Genomic DNA, 17,555 nt, shown 5'->3' with positions numbered 1-17,555 from the left:
TTGAGAGACCATCAAATGCCTATCAACACGGAGTATACATAATATATACACAAAATTCTTTCAGAGCGAAGATATTAACCCTTATCCACACCAGTGTGTTCAGTTACCAGCAATTGAGGCTGTGAATGTGGTTGAACTGAACCAATGACTAAGAAAGGAACCTATAAGGAAATAAGGGAGAGTATCAAATTGAAGGAAAAAGCATACAAAGATTAGTAGGAGTCTAGAGGACTGGGAAATCTTTAGGGGACAACAGAAAGCGACTAAAAAAGCTACAAAGAAGAGTAAGATAGATTATGAGAGTAAACTTGCTCAGAATATAAAAACAGATAGTAAAAGATTCTACAAATATATGAAACAAAAAAAGAGTGGCTAAGGTAAATATTGGTCCTTCAGAGGATGAGAAGGGAGATTTAATAATGGGAGATGAGGAAATGGCTGAGGAACTGAACAGGTTTTTTGGGTCGGTCTTCACAGTGGAAGACACAAATAACATGCCAGTGACTGATGGAAATGAGGCTATGACAGGTGAGTACCTTGAGAGGATTGTTATCACTAAGGAGGTAGTGATGGGCAAGCTAATGGGGCTAAAAGTAGACAAGTCTCCTGGCCATGATGGAATGCATCTCAGAGTGCTAAAAGAGATGGCTAGGGAAATTGCAAATGCACTAGTGATAATTTACCAAAATTCACTAGACTCTGGGGTGGTCCCGGTGGATTGGAAATGAGTAAACGAGACACCACTGTTTAAAAAAGGAGGTAGGCAGAAAGTGGGTAATTATAGGCCAGTGAGCTTAACTTCGGTAGTAGAGAAGATGCTGGAATCTATCATCAAGGAAGAAATAGCGAGGCATCTGGATGGAAATTGTCCCATTGGGCAGACGCAGCATGGGTTCATAAAGGGCAGGTCGTGCCTAACTTAGTGAAATTTATTGAGGACATTACCAGTGCAGTAGATAATGGGGAGCCAATGGATGTGGTATATCTGGATTTCCAGAAAGCCTTTGACAAGGTGCCACACAAAAGGTTGCTGCATAAGATAAAGATGCATGGCATTAAGGGTAAAGTAGTAGCATGGATAGAGGATTGGTTAATTAATAGAAAGCAAAGAGTGGGGATTAATGGGTGTTTGTCTGGTTGGCAATCAGTAGCTAGTGGTGTCCCTCAGGGATCAGTGTTGGGCCCACAACTGTTCACAATTTACATAGATGATTTGGAGCTGGGGACCAAAGGCAATGTGTCCAAGTTTGCAGGCGACACTAAGATGAGTGGTAAAGCAAAAAGTGCTGAGGATACTGGAAGTCTGCAGAGGGATTTGGATAGGCTAAGTGAATGGGCTAGGGTCTGGCAGATGGAATACAATGTTGACAAATGTGAGGTTATCCATTGTGGTAGGAATAACAGCAAAAGGGATTATTATTTAAATGATAAAATATTAAAACATGCGGCTGTGCAGAGAGACCTGGGTGTGCTAGTGCATGAGTCGCAAAAAGTTGGATTACAGGTGCAACAGGTGATTAAGAAGGCGAATGGAATTTTGTCCTTCATTGCTAGAGGGAAAAAGTTTAAGACTAGGGCAGTTCTGCTGCAATTGTATAAGGTGTTAGTGAGGCCACATCTGGAGTAGTGTGTTCAGTTTTGGTCTCCTTACTTGAGAAATGACATACTGGCACTGGAGGGTGCGCAGAGGAGATTCACTAGGTTAATCCCAGAGCTGAAGGGGTTGGATTACGAAGAGAGGTTGAGTAGACTGGGACTGTAGTCGTTGGAATTTAGAAGGATGAGGGGGGATCTTATAGAAACATATAAAGTTATGAAGGGAATAGATAGGATAGTTGCGGGCAGGTTGTTTCCGCTGGCGGGTGAAAGCAGAACTAGGGGGCATAGCCTCAAAATAAGGGGAAGTAGATTTAGGACTGAGTTTAGGAGGAACTTCTTCACCCAAAGGGTTGTGAATCTATGGAATTCCTTGCCCAGTGAAGCAGTAGAGGCTCCTTCATTAAATGTTTTTAAGATAAAGATAGATAGTTTTTTGAAGAATAAAGGGATTAAGGGTTATGGTGTTTGGGCCGGAAAGTGGAGCTGAGTCCACAAAAGATCAGCCATGATCTCATTGAATGGCTTGAGGGGCCAGATGGCCTCCTCCTGCTCCTAGTTCTTATGTTTCTATGTAAATCCCTCCAAGTTTAAAAACAGCAGCTGAAGCATTCTCAGGAAAAGAAACTGGAAGAGAATTTTGTCTTTTAAATAATACTGCAGTGGAGGATAGAATCACACAGGCAACTGTAGCTCTACTTCACTCCTTTTAAGGAAGTTCTCCTTCCTAGCTCCCAATTTAGTTGTTTTTTAATAACTTTAGAGTACCCAATTCATTTTCCCAATTAAGGGGCAAATTAGCGTGCTCAATCCACCTACCCTGCACATCTTTGGGTTGTGGGGGCGAAACCCAGGCAAACACGGGGAGAATGTGCAAACTCCACATGGACAGTGACCCAGAGCCGGGATTGAACTTGGGACTTCAGCGCCGTGAGGCAGCAGTGCTACCACTGCGCCACCGTGCTGCCCTCCCACTTTAGTTTTAACTCATGCTGCAAAGTGCCAATATTACACTTAAATGGGAACTCCTTCTCACAAAGTAAACTTTATTGGTTACTTACTCAATTGTTCCTTTCTCATGAGTGTAAGTAACACCTCATATCAAACAATATATACATCACTAGTTTAAGCCATATTCTTTACAATACTCTTGTAAGTCACCGGGTCACTGTCCGTGTGGAGTTTGCACATTCTCTCCATGTCTGCGTGGGTCTCACCCCCACAACCCAAAGATGTGCAGGGTAGGTGGATTAGCCATATCTTTTTATTAAAACAGTAAAAAATATATACAAGGCCAAACAATACAAACACTAATTTTGCGTCGGAGAAACAGGATACCCTCCCCCCAGTACCAACGTATGGGGAGCTGGGGTAGGATACTCTGACTGTTAAAACAGTTCACAACAGTTGTACAAAAAACAAATGGTACAAGTACCAAACTTTGTATTGGAGAGACCAGATACCCTCACCTCTGTACTAATAGAAGGGAAAGGAAGGTGGGGTAGTGGGGAGAAGGGGGAAAGGAGGGTGGTGGGGAGGGAGGGATTCAGGGTGTTGGTGGAGGGGGGCCCAATAAGACACTGCCTGAACTATCTATGGAGGCAGAAAAACAAAAGAACCTTCAATTATGATGTGCCAGATTCCAGGAGTCTCCTAGAGGGGGTGACGGGCGACACAGTGTCAGGCACGAGTGAGCCCTGCACCCCACTGCAGAGAACCTCATGTGCACCCTGCGCTCCCGACACTGGGCTGCTGACAGCCTTCGGACAATCGCCCTCTGGACCCGAATCCTCCACCATATCTTTTTATTAAAACAGTAAAAAATATATCCACGGCCGAACAGTACAAACACTAATTTTGTGTTAGAGAAACAGGGCACCCTCCCCTCAGTACCAATGGACGGGGATGGGGGAGGGGGGTGGAGATACTCTGATTATTAAAACAGTTCACAACACATTTCTACAAAAAAACCAAATGGTACAAGCACTAAACTTTGCGTTGGAGAGACCAGATGCCCTCGCCTCTGGACCAACAGAAGGGAAAGGAAGGAGGGTGGTGGGGAGAGAGGGGAAAGGAGAGTGGTGGGTAGGGAGGGAGGGAGGGAGTCGGGGTGTTGGTGGAGGGGGGGCAATAGGATACTGCCTGAACTATCTACGGAGGCAGAAAAACAAAAGAACCTTCAATTATGATGTGCAGATTCCGGGAGTCCCCCAGAGGGGGTGAGGGGTGACACAGTGTCAGGCACGAGTGAGCCCTGCACCCCACTGCAGAGAGCCTCATGTGCAACCTCCGTTCCAGACATTGGGCTGCTGACAGCCTTCGGACAGTTGCCCTGCCCCCCGAATCCTCCACCATATCTTTTTATTAAAACAGTAAAAATATATATACAAGGCCAAACGGTACAAACACTAATTTTGTGTTGGAGAAACAGGGTACCCTCCCTTCAGTACCAATGTACAGGGAGGGTGGGGTGGATACTCTGATTAGTAAAACAGTTCACAACACGTTTCTACAAAAAACAAATGGTACAAGCACTAAACATTGCGCTGGAGAGACCAGATAACCTCGCCTCTGCACCAACAGAAGGGAGAGGAAGAGGGGCGGTGGGGAGAGAGGGGAAAGGAGGGTGGTGGGGAGGGAGGGAGTCGAAGTGTTGGTGAAGGAGGGAGGGCGGCAAATAGGGCACTGCCTGAACTGTCTACGGGAGGCAGAAAAACAAGAGAACCTTCAATTATGATGTGCCAGATTCCAGGAGTACCCCAGAGGGGGTGAGTGGCGACACAAGTGTTAGGCACGAGTGAGACCCGCACCCTGCTACAGAGCGTCTCATGCACCTGCGCTCCCGACACTGGGCGGCTGACAGCCTTCGGACAGTCGCCCTCTGGGCCCGAATCCTCCACCATGCTAAATTGTCCCTTAATTAGAATTTTAAATCTAATCAGGAATTTTAAATCTAAAAAAAAAAGTGCTCTTGTAAGTGATATTCTCCTGCAACGAGATTTGACTGGGTTGCAGTTTTATTGCTTTGCAGATCTCACATTGTTTGACAAAGTCCAAATAAAATTGTCAAATAAATATAAATACCTGCAGAATGCAAAGACAGATCAGATTCTAGAGGTTCTGCTGTTGTCCCATTTTCCATTTCAGTGACTTGGGGTTTCTCCTGCATAGTATCTGCTTCCCTCTCTATTGAAACCAGCTTGGGAGAATTTTCTTCTATCCGATCAAGTTGCGGAGATCCAACAAAACTGTACGGTCCAGGAGAGTGTTGAAGCTGATGTTGATGCTGCTGCTGCTGCCTGCCTTTGTCTAAATCTTTAGCTTCATGTACCTGTAAAGAGGGTGGGCAGATTCCAATGTGAGAAAATTGTCTTAACAAATGGTAGCTTTACAACAGCCTTTCGAACAATAATTTATCTGGAGGGGTACAAGGGAGGGCACCGAGAGAGTTCTACAGCATCCCTAGTTGCCCTGAAGAGTATTAAATGGGATGATTCACAATGGGATGTTGATGCAAGTGGGTTCAAAATTAATAGATTATGCTTTTCTACCATATTGTTTGAGTGTATGCCAAAAGAAGCAAAATCTGTGCTTTCTGTTGAAAGTCAGTTCTATATACAAGAGGTAACTAAAAATCAGTGACTACAACTGACATGACAAAATTTATTTATTTTGAAATTCATTCATGGATGTGGACTGGCTTGGCGAGCATTCATTTCCCATTTCCAATTGTCCGCAAGAAGATGATGGTGAGCTGCCTTGAACCACTGTATTGTTAGGGAGGATGTTCCTGCACTTTGACTTAATGACAGTAAAGGAATGGCGAGTAGCTTAGCAGGGAACTTCCAGCTGGTGTTTCGACATCCTTCCAGATGGTAGTGATCATGGGTTTGCAAAGCGCTGCCGAAGGAGTCTTGGTAAGTTGCTGCACTGCATCCTGTGCACACAGCTGCCAGCGTGCGTCGGTGGTGGAGTAAATTAAATGTTTGTGGATGGGGTGCTCATCAAGCATAATAATCTTTATTAGTGTCACAAGTAGGCTTACATTAGCACTGCAATGGAGTTACTGTGACAAGCCCCTAGTCACCACACTCACGTGCCTGTTTGGGTATACGGAAGGAGAATTCAGAATGTCCAATTCACCTAACAAGCACGTCTTTTGGGACTTGTGGGAGGAAACTGGAGCACCCAGAGGAAACCCATGCAGTCACGGGGAAAGCATGCAGACTCCACAGTGACCAAAGCCAGGAATCGAACCCGGGTCCCTGGAGCTGTGAAGCAACAGTGCTAACCACTTCGCTGTTTTGGTCTGGATGTCAAGCTTCTCGAATGTTGTTGGACTTGTACTCATCCAGGCAAGTGGAGAGTATTCCATCATGCTCCTGACTTTAGAGATGGCTGACAGGCTTTGGGGTGTCAGGAGATGAGTTTGTTGCAACAAGTTTCCTTGCCTCTCGAGTCACAGTATTTATATGGCTGGTCCAGTTCAGTTTTGGACACTGATAACCCCCAGGATATTGGTAGTGGGGGTTCCATGATGGTAATGCTTTTGGAAATTCAAGGGGCGAAAGTTCATTCTCTCTTGTTGGAGACAGCCATGCCTAACAATTGTGTGGTGTCATGTGAGAGTACCTTTAAGAAATGGGCATTTATAAATGGGTGTGTACATAAATATCTGCAGTGAGAGTACCTTTAAGAAATGGGTGTTTACTACTGCAGTGATGTCAGAGAGTGGGTGGAGCTGGGCTGTCTGTCAGCTTTTTACTTTTGTTTTAGGCTGTTTGCTGCAGGGTGTGTTTTAGTTTCGTTTTCAGTGTTGGAGCTGAAGCCAGACCAAGCAGGTGTACTGCTGTTCTCTCTGCCATCAAAAAACTATCTGTTGATCATTTGGTGAATTCAGAATTATAAATGTTTTCAGTAGTGACTTTAACCGGATGTGCTTCTGTTGAAGGTTTTGTTTTTAAATCGTATGGATGTTAAAAGGAAAGCTTAAAAGATTACTTAGTGTTGTATTCTTTGGGGGTTGTGTTTGAATTAATGGTTGATAAGATGTTCACTGTATGTTTTAAAAAGGGTAATTTGAGTTCATAGAATAAACATTGTTTTGCTTTAAAAAATACTTTTCCATTTCTGCTGTACCACACCTGTAGAGTGGGTCGTGTGCTCCCCATACCACAATCGATTAAAAGTTGTGGGTCAGGTGAACTCCATGATAAACTTTGGGGTTCTCTAAACCCTGGACCATAACAGTGGCATGAAAGTTGTTTGCTACTTGTCAGCCCCAAGCCTGGATATTGTCACAGTCTTGCTACATTTGGACAAATCGACTGCTTCAATGCCCGAGTCGTTTTGAATGGTGCTGAATATTGCTGACCTTATGATGGAGGGAAGGTCATTGATGAAGCAATTGATGGGCAGACACTACCTTGAGGAACTCCTGCAGTCATGTCCAGGAACTGAGATGACTGACCTTCAACAGCCACAATCATCTTCCTTTGTGCTAGGTATGATTTCAATCATTGGGAGGGTTTTCCCCCTGATTCCAACTGACTGCAGTTTTGCAAGGACTCCTTGATGTCACACTCAGTCAAATGCTGCCTTGATTTTTTTTCCCTTTTTTCAAAATAATTTAGAGTACCCAATTATTTTTTTTCCAATTAAGGGGCAATTCAGTGTGGCCAATCCACCTAACCTGGGGCAGCACGGTAGCATTGTGGATAGCACAAATGCTTCACAGCTCCAGGGTGCCAGGTTCGATTCCGGCTTGGGTCACTGTCTGTGCGGAGTCTGCACATCCTCCCCGTGTGCGCGTGGGTTTCCTCCGGGTGCTCCGGTTTCCTCCCACAGTCCAAAGATGTGCGGGTTAGGTGGATTGGCTATGCTAAATTGCCCATAGTGGCCAAAATTGCCCTTAGTGTTGGGTGGGGTTACTGGGTTATGGGGATAGGGTGGAGGTGTGGACCTTGGGTAGGGTGCTCTTTCCAAGAGGCGGTGCAGACTCGATGGGCACAATGGCCTCCTTCTGCACTGTAAATTCTATGATTCTATGAACCTACACATCGTTAGGTTGTGGGGGTGAAACCCACGCAGAAGAGGAGAATGTGCAAACTTCACACGGACAGTGACCCAGGCCGGGATCGAATCCGGATCCTCAGCGTCATAAGCAGCAGTGCAGCCCAAATGCTGCCTTGATAACAAGGGCATTCACCTTCACCTCATTTTGGATTTCAGCTCTTTTGTTCAGGTTTGAACTAATGTAATGAGGTCAGGAACTGAGTGGTCTTGGCAAAACACAAACTGAGCATTAATGTGCAGGTTATTACTAAGCTATGGTTCTAAGTACTGCTTGATAGCAATGTTGATGATCCCTTCCATCATTTTACTGATGATTGAGTGCAGACTAATGGAGCGACAAATACATAGGTTGGATTTGTCCTGACTTTAGTGCACAGGCCATATGTGGGCAATTTTCCATATTGTTGGGTAGATGCCAATGTTGTAGCTATACTGGAACATACGTCAAGGCATATTGCTGTTATGAAAAACCAGAATTGTACTTTGAGCAATTATTCATTGTTAAAAGCCTAAAATGTAAAACAATTTCCAACACTGCTAACTGACCTGCAGTTGCTTAAGTGTAACCTACATGTCAGCTAAAGGTATGGAAGTTTAAAAAATAGCCCTTAATGAATAAAGAATTACAGCTATGGCTTGCAAAAAAAATCTCACTTGGTTCCTGTGTTCAACCTCACCAGGCCCATGAGGATACACTGATAGATCTCCCAGTGGAGCTCGTAATATAGGAGTTTCCCTGCTAGTGGGCGGAGGTCCATCCAGCTGGGGCTCGTTACTTAGCCCTTTAAATACCGGCCTGAACCGGGAACTGGCACTCTCGCTAGTCCCCGAAGGGGTCCTTTTGTTGTCTACCGCATTAACAGCCTGCATCTCAGTAGCAGCCTTAACCTTTTAGTTTACAATGAACTCAAGTGAACCTTCTTTCTCAGGTCTCCTGGATCATTATAGTCCCGAATCCTGTAATACTAAAACCTGCTAAAGACAATTAAAAAAATTCTACGTGTTTTAAATGGATAGGTTACAAATAATGCACGAGGAACAAACTACAGTTTTGTCTCCGAAGACAGTATTGCGTTTGTACTGCATGACTCCAACTGGAATCCACCTGCCCAACAGCCAAACTTGTAATGGCCATTAATATTTAACTGTTTTGAGAGGGTGAGTGGTTTATGTAAACACAGCACTTTTTCAATTCCAAGTTTAAATAAACTGTTCAGGAGGCCCATCTGATCCTTCAAAAATCACTTGAAACTAGATTTGACACTACTTTGCAATTGTATTGGATACAGCATCAACCCCAGGCACTTTCAAGGTGCTAATAATATTATGCAAATCCTGCCCAGGGTTAGCAAGAGGTTCATTCAAGTTAAATCGTACTGTCAAGTGAAAACTGCTCCAGTGATGGGGTTACACAGCAGTAAATACTGATCGAGTGATAAACAATTCAAAATAATGCCAATGGAACAGATTGTTTGACTGCAGGTTGCTCATCTGGAAAACAAGCTTGTTGTGCAATAGCTGGAAAATTATTACAGACAATTGCAGTAACAGTGCTCCTCAGGATCAGCATTTCTTGATTTCTAACAAAAAGCCTCATCTTACATAAAGCTTACATGGATCAAGAGAAAAAAACTTTTAAAATGGGTTTTAAAATGACAATGAAACAGCCTTCGTCTCATGGGGAAGCAATTCCCTGAATGTTTGAATCCCAGTGCATTTGACAATTTGTTTTCTCTTTTTTTCACTCACACCACCCCACCAGCTCGAGCAGTGGAAGGCCTGCATATTTTTGAAGGGTTTGTAATCTTTGCATAATTTCATGACAAATTAATATCAGGTACAACTTTAATCGGCAAAGTGTTTTTCCAATTTACTAAACCAAAACATGTGCTTCAGTTGGAAGATTTATTACAGTCATCTGTTACAGTCAAATATTCAACTATCTGCCCAAAGTGGGGGGTTGGGGGGACAATGTTTGAGGCTGGGGGTAAAATCACTGCCCAGTCGGATCCTCTCAATAAATTTTTTAACACACATTTCCCAGCAATTTACTGTTAACTGTATATTAATTGCATTCAATTACATGCAGCTGGTGGGCATTAAATGGGGATTCACTTGTGTTCCTATAAATAGGAACAGACTAAAACTGAGGTTGTTGGTTTAGGCAGTGCATGTTGGTAATGTGTATCTCTGTAAATAAATGCTTGCGAAATGTGTCAAGGTTTGCTCCAGTTCTATCTTCACCACCTAGTTTGAGTCGATAAATTTGCAGCAGAGAATGGTTGCCTAAAGTTGCAGATTGGAATCGAAGAAAAAAATCTTTGAACTTAAAACTAAAATCCGCGTAATCTTTGTGGAGAATAGCAGAAAGCAAATTCGCATGCATGATTATCCTCAGATCTTCTTGGAGTCTGAACCATATAACCACTGGAAGAATGAAGTGAATATGTAAACATGGGCTATGGCTCTATGAAACAGAAGTAAAGCCAGAAGTGTTTTGTGGGATAGATTTCCATCAGTTGGGCAGCTGGATCTAACTGTTATTCTATTTCCTGAGAAGGAGAGCCCGCTGAATCAGAAGTCCTTACAAATATTCTGGGAAACAGTCATATCCTTCAGCCTTCAAAGACCAATTTGACATTCCACGGTGACAAAATAGGATACTCAATGATTGTCAGATTTCAAAATAATTCAGATACAGAATGACAACGTCAACAGATGATTAAGGGCATGCAGATTGAGAATGAAAGCACCTTCAGCAGATCGAGCTATCACAGCAGAAGTCAAAGTTGGTACAACAATGATTTATTTTAAATCCCAGAAATACTCAAGAACAGTTACGAGGTGTGAGTTGATGGCACGGCTAGAACATTCTGAGGAATAGGACGAAGATAATGATGTTATGAGCAAATTATACTAGTCAGAAGTAGTTCTAGTCCTGTGATGAGTTAGCTGTGAACTCCCTTAATGCTGCCTTGTTATATAGTTCCTGATCCATAGTATGTACAAAGGATTGATTAAAATGTTACAATGATTCACTAAGTAGTGAGGATCAATGCAAGTTTAAGGGGTATGAAAACACTACTTCCTTTAAGTTTGGTGATAACAACACATTTAGATCACTAAAGAGAGTTGCACTTTCTTCTAAAATGGCTTGCTTCAGCTATATTACAAGTACTGCTGTAATCTCTACTGAGATACCAATGCCGTTGAGTAAACCTTCTATAAAAATGCAGAAATGAAATTCAACATGGAGCATGATAAGACAATATTTTTTGGAAGTCAGTTGATCTACAGTTTATCGAACCAGGACATCATTGACCTGACCATCACCCTTAGCAAAACCTCATGTTTCTCATCAGAATGTTAGACAAATATTAGTAGTATCAGGTTATAATCCCAGCAAAAGGAACAAAACAAGTTGTCCTAAAGTTAGAGACAATTTGCCCACTCGTCAAAGGTTGGAAATCCTGCTAAATGATATAGGTGTGGCTGACAGAAATAAATTAAGCACCTGGTACCTCGAAAGTCTTCAGGAACAAGATGCAATAAAGCAAGGGCTGCATGAGTGTGAGTGATCCTGACACAAAACAGAGCATCACATTCATAAGAACATAAGAACTAGAAGCAGGGGTAGGCCATCTGGCCCCTCGAGCCTGCTCCACCATTCAATGAGATCATGGCTGATACATTCTTACATTCACAAGCCAATTGTCCAGGATGGACGCTTGAGTGACATATATTTTAATGGGATCTAGTGATTACAGGAATGTGACAACTGTGTGAAGTGCATGAAAATCTATTGTCAAGTTTAAATATTGGTTTTATGTTCAGGATGATATTCAAGAAAAAAAATGGCAGAATCATGAGAGAAAAGTAAAAAGTGCAGTGCAGAATCCAGGAGTGACTCTTGCATCAAAACGATGACCTACGGGAGAAAGAACCTCAATAGTGCAAGAGGGAGATCTCAGTGCAATCCCAGCAAAAGTGGACGTAGAGACAAAGGGCAATCTCATGGTAGTTATCCTGCCAGTCAAATAATGGATGTAGAGTTGCATGGCATAATCTCGCAGTAATAGTATTAGCTGACAGGAAAATAAATGTAGCTTAGCTTAAATATATATACTCCAGAGCAAAGACCTAATTCTGTATTTTTATAAAATATTAATATCAGCATGGCTAATTTATAAAATATTTAAAACTTGACAATTGCTATACACTGATTGATGCCATTGCTGACTCTGACTCTCACACCTGGAACTTACTGGCATTCAGAGCAGCTACCACAGTGATCGGCAACCTTAGCTAGTAAGTGGGCCACATGAGTGTCCCTCTTTCATCTCAGTGGGTCTCAAGATTGAAATCAGGCATGTTCACTAACTATGATCATTGAATAAGTTTGAATACATTTAATATACGCTGAATATTTTATAACAAGTTACGGTAAATACTGAATCAGTCATACATTAATAGAACTGTCATCAATTTAAGTGGTTAAAACGAAAGAAAGAGTGACACTTGATTGGACACAGGGAGCACATTGCTCTCACAGTCAGTGCTGTGTGTAATCAGCACGCACCTCAATTCACATGTCCTTCCTTTACATGCATATCACTTCAGTTATACCTGTAAGGGGACAGCACGGTGGTGTAGTGGTTAGCACTGCAGTCTCAGGGTGCCAAGGTCCCAGGTTCGATCCCGGCTCTGGGTCACTGGCCGTGTGGAGTTTGCACATTCTCCCTGTATTTGCGTGGGTTTCACCCCCACAACACAAAGATGTGCAAGGTAGGTGGATTGAACACGATAAATTGCCTCTTAGTTGCAAAAATTGAATTGGGTACTCTAAATTTATTTTTTAAAAGTTATACCTGCAAGAAAAAAGCCACATGGATGGGAACCAGCAGGATGTGGCAAATCTTCCTTGTGGGCAGTAGTCAACAAAATGTCTTGTGTGCCACACTCAGAGCCCTGATGGGCCGCGTGTGGTCCCCAGATCACCCACCACTGAGCTACGATCTTGTTACTTCACCATCCTCTGTGATCTTGATGCGGTGGTGAAGTTTGTGTGTGCCAGAGATCCAGGGATCTATACAGATGGGGTTTAAACCTTTGGTCATTGTAACTATGATGGGCAGGTTTCAGGTGAAATGAAAAAAATGAAATGAAAATCGCTTATTGTCACAAGTAGGCTTCAAATGAAGTTACTGTGAAAAGCCCCTAGTCGCCATATTCCGGCTCCTGTTCGGGGAGTCTGGTACGGGAATTGAACCATGCTGCTGGCCTGCCTTGGTCTGCTTTAAAAGCCAGCTATTTAGCCCTGTGCTAAACCAGGTGAGAGTCCAGAGTAACTACAGTACCTAGTCCTCCACGTTGCACATGAAATGAAATGAAAATCGCTTATTGTCACAAGTAGGCTTCAAATGAAGTTACTGTGAAAAGCCCTTAGTCGCCATATTCCGGCACCTATTCGGGGAGGCTGGTACATAGAACATGAAAAATACAGCACAGAACAGGCCCTTCGGCCCACGATGTTGTGCCGAACCATTGTCCTAGATTAATCATAGATTATCATAAAATTAACAGTGCAGAAGGAGGCCATTCGGCCCATTGAGTCTGCATCAGCCCTACCCAAGATCAACACCTCCACCCGATCCCCATAACCCAGTAACCCCACCCAACACTAAGGGCAATTTTGGACACAAAGGGCAATTTATCATGGCCAATCCACCTAACCTGCACATCTTTGGACTGTGGGAGGAAACCGGAGCACCCGGAGGAAACCCACGCACACACGGGGAGGATGTGCAGACTCCGCAGACAGTGACCCAAGCTGGAATCGAACCTGGGACCCTGGAGCTGTGAAGCAATTGTGCTAACCACAATGCTACCATGCATTACCGTTATCTACCTCCTTCAGCAACAAACCTGCCTGCCTTAAAAACTGGAGATCCTACAGTCAATTTTTATTTTGAATACATACCACTTGGTTTTCCATCTTTGTAAATATAACATTGAGCATCTGTGTGAGAGTAGCTTTTGCTGTTGTCTGATTGATCAGATTTTTACTGGCTAGGTAGATATTATAACAGGTCCGGACAGTCTGCAAGATTGTCCCTTCATGGATTTCAATGTGAGATGAAGTCACGGCGGTGAGCAGTGCCTAAAATGATGAGCAACAGATAAATGATAGGTGAAAAAAGTACACTACATAGAAATTGCATTCCGTTAATACTTGCAATTTAATTTGATTCTCCTTATAATTTTCAGACTACTATACAGAGGTTTCACTGCTGAATCAATTTCTCATGGAGGGTCTATTTGCTCAAAACATTACATAATTGCGAATAACTAAATATGTGATTTATTTCAAAATTTGTCATTAAGAAATATACTGTCTCCCATCTAGAACAAGTTGGAACTCCACAGCTACAATATGCTCAGTCACCATACTACATAAAAACACAAAGGATAGCAGGACTCAGATTAATAATATCACTAATAAAAAGAGCTACAGGTTCTCGGTTGCTTCCCAATTTAACCCTTTTCCATCTATTACATATTACAATTTAAAATCCAGCCTATGGACGACAATCCCTCTCATAATATTTCAGGTAACCTAATTTTTTTAATATAATGAACATGTACTGACACCATTGGTCAGCCATCAAGGGTATACTGTGTCAACCATCGATAAATTGACAAATATGTGCAGGTTGATAGCACTGTCAACTATACCTTTCATCACTTCACTGATGGTTGAGAGTACTGATCCGACGGCAATTGGCCGGAGTGGATTTGTCCTGCTTTTTGTGGGCAGGATAAACCTGGAATCTTCCAGATTATCCGGTAGATGCCCAATATTTTAGCTGTACTGAGACAGGTTACTATGGGCAAGGCTGGTACTGCAGCATATGCTCATGTTCTAAAGTGAGACTTGAACCCATTATCAAAATGCTAAGAGGTCAGAATGCTACCAACAGAACCACAAAACACATGCAATGTAATTTTAAAGGGAGGATGGACTCAGAGCTGATTGAGATGTGTCAAACTAAAAAGGTACCAATATCTACGTACACATCGTGGGCTGTACTAGATGCAATGATAATTGTTTGATGGAGTTTAGCACGTAAAGTTTAAGAACAAGATGAATGTTAGATTGTTTAGAGCGAAGCACCACCATACCTTAATTATCTGAAGCTGAACTCCTTCATCTGTTTGAGTTCCTTGAAAACATCCACAAATAGTTTCAATAATCCTATCAATCAATCTCTTTCCAGTTGAGCTGTCAGGAGCATTACCTGTGATATGGCCATATGCTATCAGCTTCTATGAAAAACATCACAACAGTGCACATTTTAGTAAACAGAGATGGACAGTGCTCTACTAAATCCTACAGTGGTAATACAAGAGGACACCAAAAATGGCATCCAAAACCTGCTGTACAACCTGACAATACCTCCATCATTTACAGCTGAAATGCATCCTACTGAAATGTCAAGCTGAGACACAAACAAAGAAACTTAAAGTTTGTGCAAAGTCCTCTTGGATCTCTAACATTCATGTCTATATTTCTGCTTGGTACACATACGGAGTGTAGACAAGACAGCTCAAGCAATGGGTTCCAATGGCAGTTCTGTGCAATTTTCTTTAATAAGAAACATAAAATGCCATCAGCATATGTTTTGCATCAGTGTACATATGCCAGGATAATTAACAGGTTTGTGCAGGTGATATGTCACATCCCAAATGTAACACGTCTGAGGTTTATAAGATTGTTATGTTTGGAATGTATCTTCAAATTTGGGTAAAATTAAGGGGATCCTGTAAACTATTCTGATGTCTGTCTAATAACAGGTCTGGATGTGGAAGCGGTTCAAGATTAAAGGAAGGTCCAGATTCCTTTGCTGAAAGGTGCAATGCTTTCAGACTTGGAGACAATGGCAGCAGTATCTGTGCTTATAGGGGTCAGATTGCTATTCCCCAAAGCCCCAGGAATATATTGAAAATATTGGGTTCCCTGATAAGAGCGTTGGGGTACTTAATCAGCATTTCCAAAACAGGGAAGAAAGAATGAACTTTTGAAAAGAAGCCATCCCAAGATACAAAAATGAACCAAATAACCAATTATCAAGTACAAAGGATACCTAAAAGGTGAGGAAGGAGAGGGCATGGGGCAGTTAAGAAAAAGAAAAATTACAAATTACAAACTCCATACTATGTTGGAGTTATACTTGTTGATTTCAAATCTAACTGCAAATTGTTGATTCCAAATATGAGCAATGCATGGTTGGAAGATCAAAGCCACATGTATGCGCAGATTCATGGGCGAAATTCTCCCCCAACGGCGCGATGTCCGCCGACTGGCGCCAAAGACGGCGCCAATCAGACGGGCATCGCGCCGGCCCAAAGGTGCGGAATGCTCTGCATCTTTGGCGGCCTAGCCCCAACATTGAGGGGCTAGGCCGACGCTGGAGGGATTTCCGCCCCGCCAGCTGGCGGAAATGGCGTTTGTTGCCCCGCCAGCTGGCGCGGAAATGCGGCACATGCGCGGGAGCGTCAGCGGCCGCTGACAGTTTCCCGGCGCATGCGCGGGAGCGTCCGCTGAAAGTTTCCCGGCGCATGCGCGGGACGTCCGCTGAAAGTTTCCCGGCGCATGCGTAGTGGGGAGAGTCTCTTCCGCCTCCGCCATGGTGGAGGCCGTAGCGGAGGCGGAAGGGAAAGAGTGCCCCCACGGCACAGGCCCGCCCGCGGATCGGTGGGCCCCGATCGCGGGCCAGGCCACCGTGGGGGCACCCCCCGGGGTCAGATCGCCCCCCCCCCCCCCCCCAGGACCCCGGAGCCTGCGCACGCCACCTGGTCCCGCCAGTAAATACCAGGTTTACACCGGCGGGACAGGCAATTTCTGGGCGGGACTTCGGCCCATGCGGGCTGGAGAATTGAGCGGGGGGTCCCGCCAACCGGCGCGGCCCGATTCCCGCCCCTGCCCAATCTCCGGTACCGGAGACTTCGGCGGGGGCGGGATTCACGGCGGCCAACGGCCATTCTCCGACCCGTCGGAGAATGATGCCCCATATATTTAATCAAAATCTTGGGAAAATATTGAACCCTTAAAGCAAAGTATTTATCCCCACAACAGCTGAACACAAAAAGATGAGAGAAAATGTCTATGCAGTTGAAAACAATTAATCAAATGTAGTCTCAGGAAATTTCCTGTGTACTCCTCTGTTTGATTCGAACATTTTTCTAAGCATTACAGATGTGTTTGACAGAAATTTAACACCTGGATTCAGAGTTGGAAACATGTATTTATTTTCAAACAAATCTTCTTTCTGATATTAACCCCACTGTTTAATTCAATTTCAAGAACATTTTTGATAGGTGAATTTAAATTTATGAAATTTATGAGAAGGAGAGCTGATGGTGTAGTAGATTGAAACTCATATGTAAATCCAGGTCTTGCAAAGAGGAAGGCAAACAAGACTGTGCTACTCCTTTGTAAGTTGCAGGAGGCTGATTGAAGAAATCATTGCCAGAAGATTGTGGAGAGATTACAAACCTTCACTCCACAGCCGTGAACAATAAGTATCTATTTTGTGGAGGGAAACCTAAAAGTGGCAAACAAGGAGCAGCCAGGGAGAAGGGAAGGTAACAAAGAAGTCAGGTTTGAAGAATAGGATATCGACAACTCAACATTTTATTTGCAACAACATTAAGGAGCATGTTGCATCATGCAATTTTACATACCTGCAAGCAGTCCAAAGATGTACTGATGATTCGAGGGGATTTTGATTGACAGGCCAACTCAAATGGAAGAAAGTACTTATCAGCCTCAATAAAGTTTGTCTTTGGTGTTGCAGAGACATTTTTCTCTCCGGTTCTATGGA

General features: G+C 43.3%; 1 protein-coding gene across 1 annotated transcript in view; it reads right to left on the bottom strand.

The window, feature by feature from the left end:
- The window catches only part of LOC140428409 (brefeldin A-inhibited guanine nucleotide-exchange protein 2-like), a 162,341-nt gene that overhangs the window by 101,422 nt on the left and 43,364 nt on the right, over positions 1–17,555 (bottom strand). Inside the window, exons 3-6 of the mRNA XM_072514827.1 lie at positions 17,416–17,548; positions 14,854–14,997; positions 13,652–13,831; positions 4,681–4,927 (exon numbers count right to left, since the gene is read on the bottom strand). Of these exons, the coding sequence (XP_072370928.1) occupies positions 4,681–4,927; positions 13,652–13,831; positions 14,854–14,997; positions 17,416–17,548 (704 nt within the window). The remainder of the gene's footprint in view (positions 1–4,680; positions 4,928–13,651; positions 13,832–14,853; positions 14,998–17,415; positions 17,549–17,555) is intronic.

This window comes from Scyliorhinus torazame, chromosome 8 (genome assembly GCF_047496885.1).
Source record: "Scyliorhinus torazame isolate Kashiwa2021f chromosome 8, sScyTor2.1, whole genome shotgun sequence".
Taxonomy (NCBI): domain Eukaryota; kingdom Metazoa; phylum Chordata; class Chondrichthyes; order Carcharhiniformes; family Scyliorhinidae; genus Scyliorhinus; species Scyliorhinus torazame.
The sequence above is the reverse complement of the archived record's forward strand: the minus strand, read 5'-3'. Positions and strand labels throughout refer to the sequence as shown.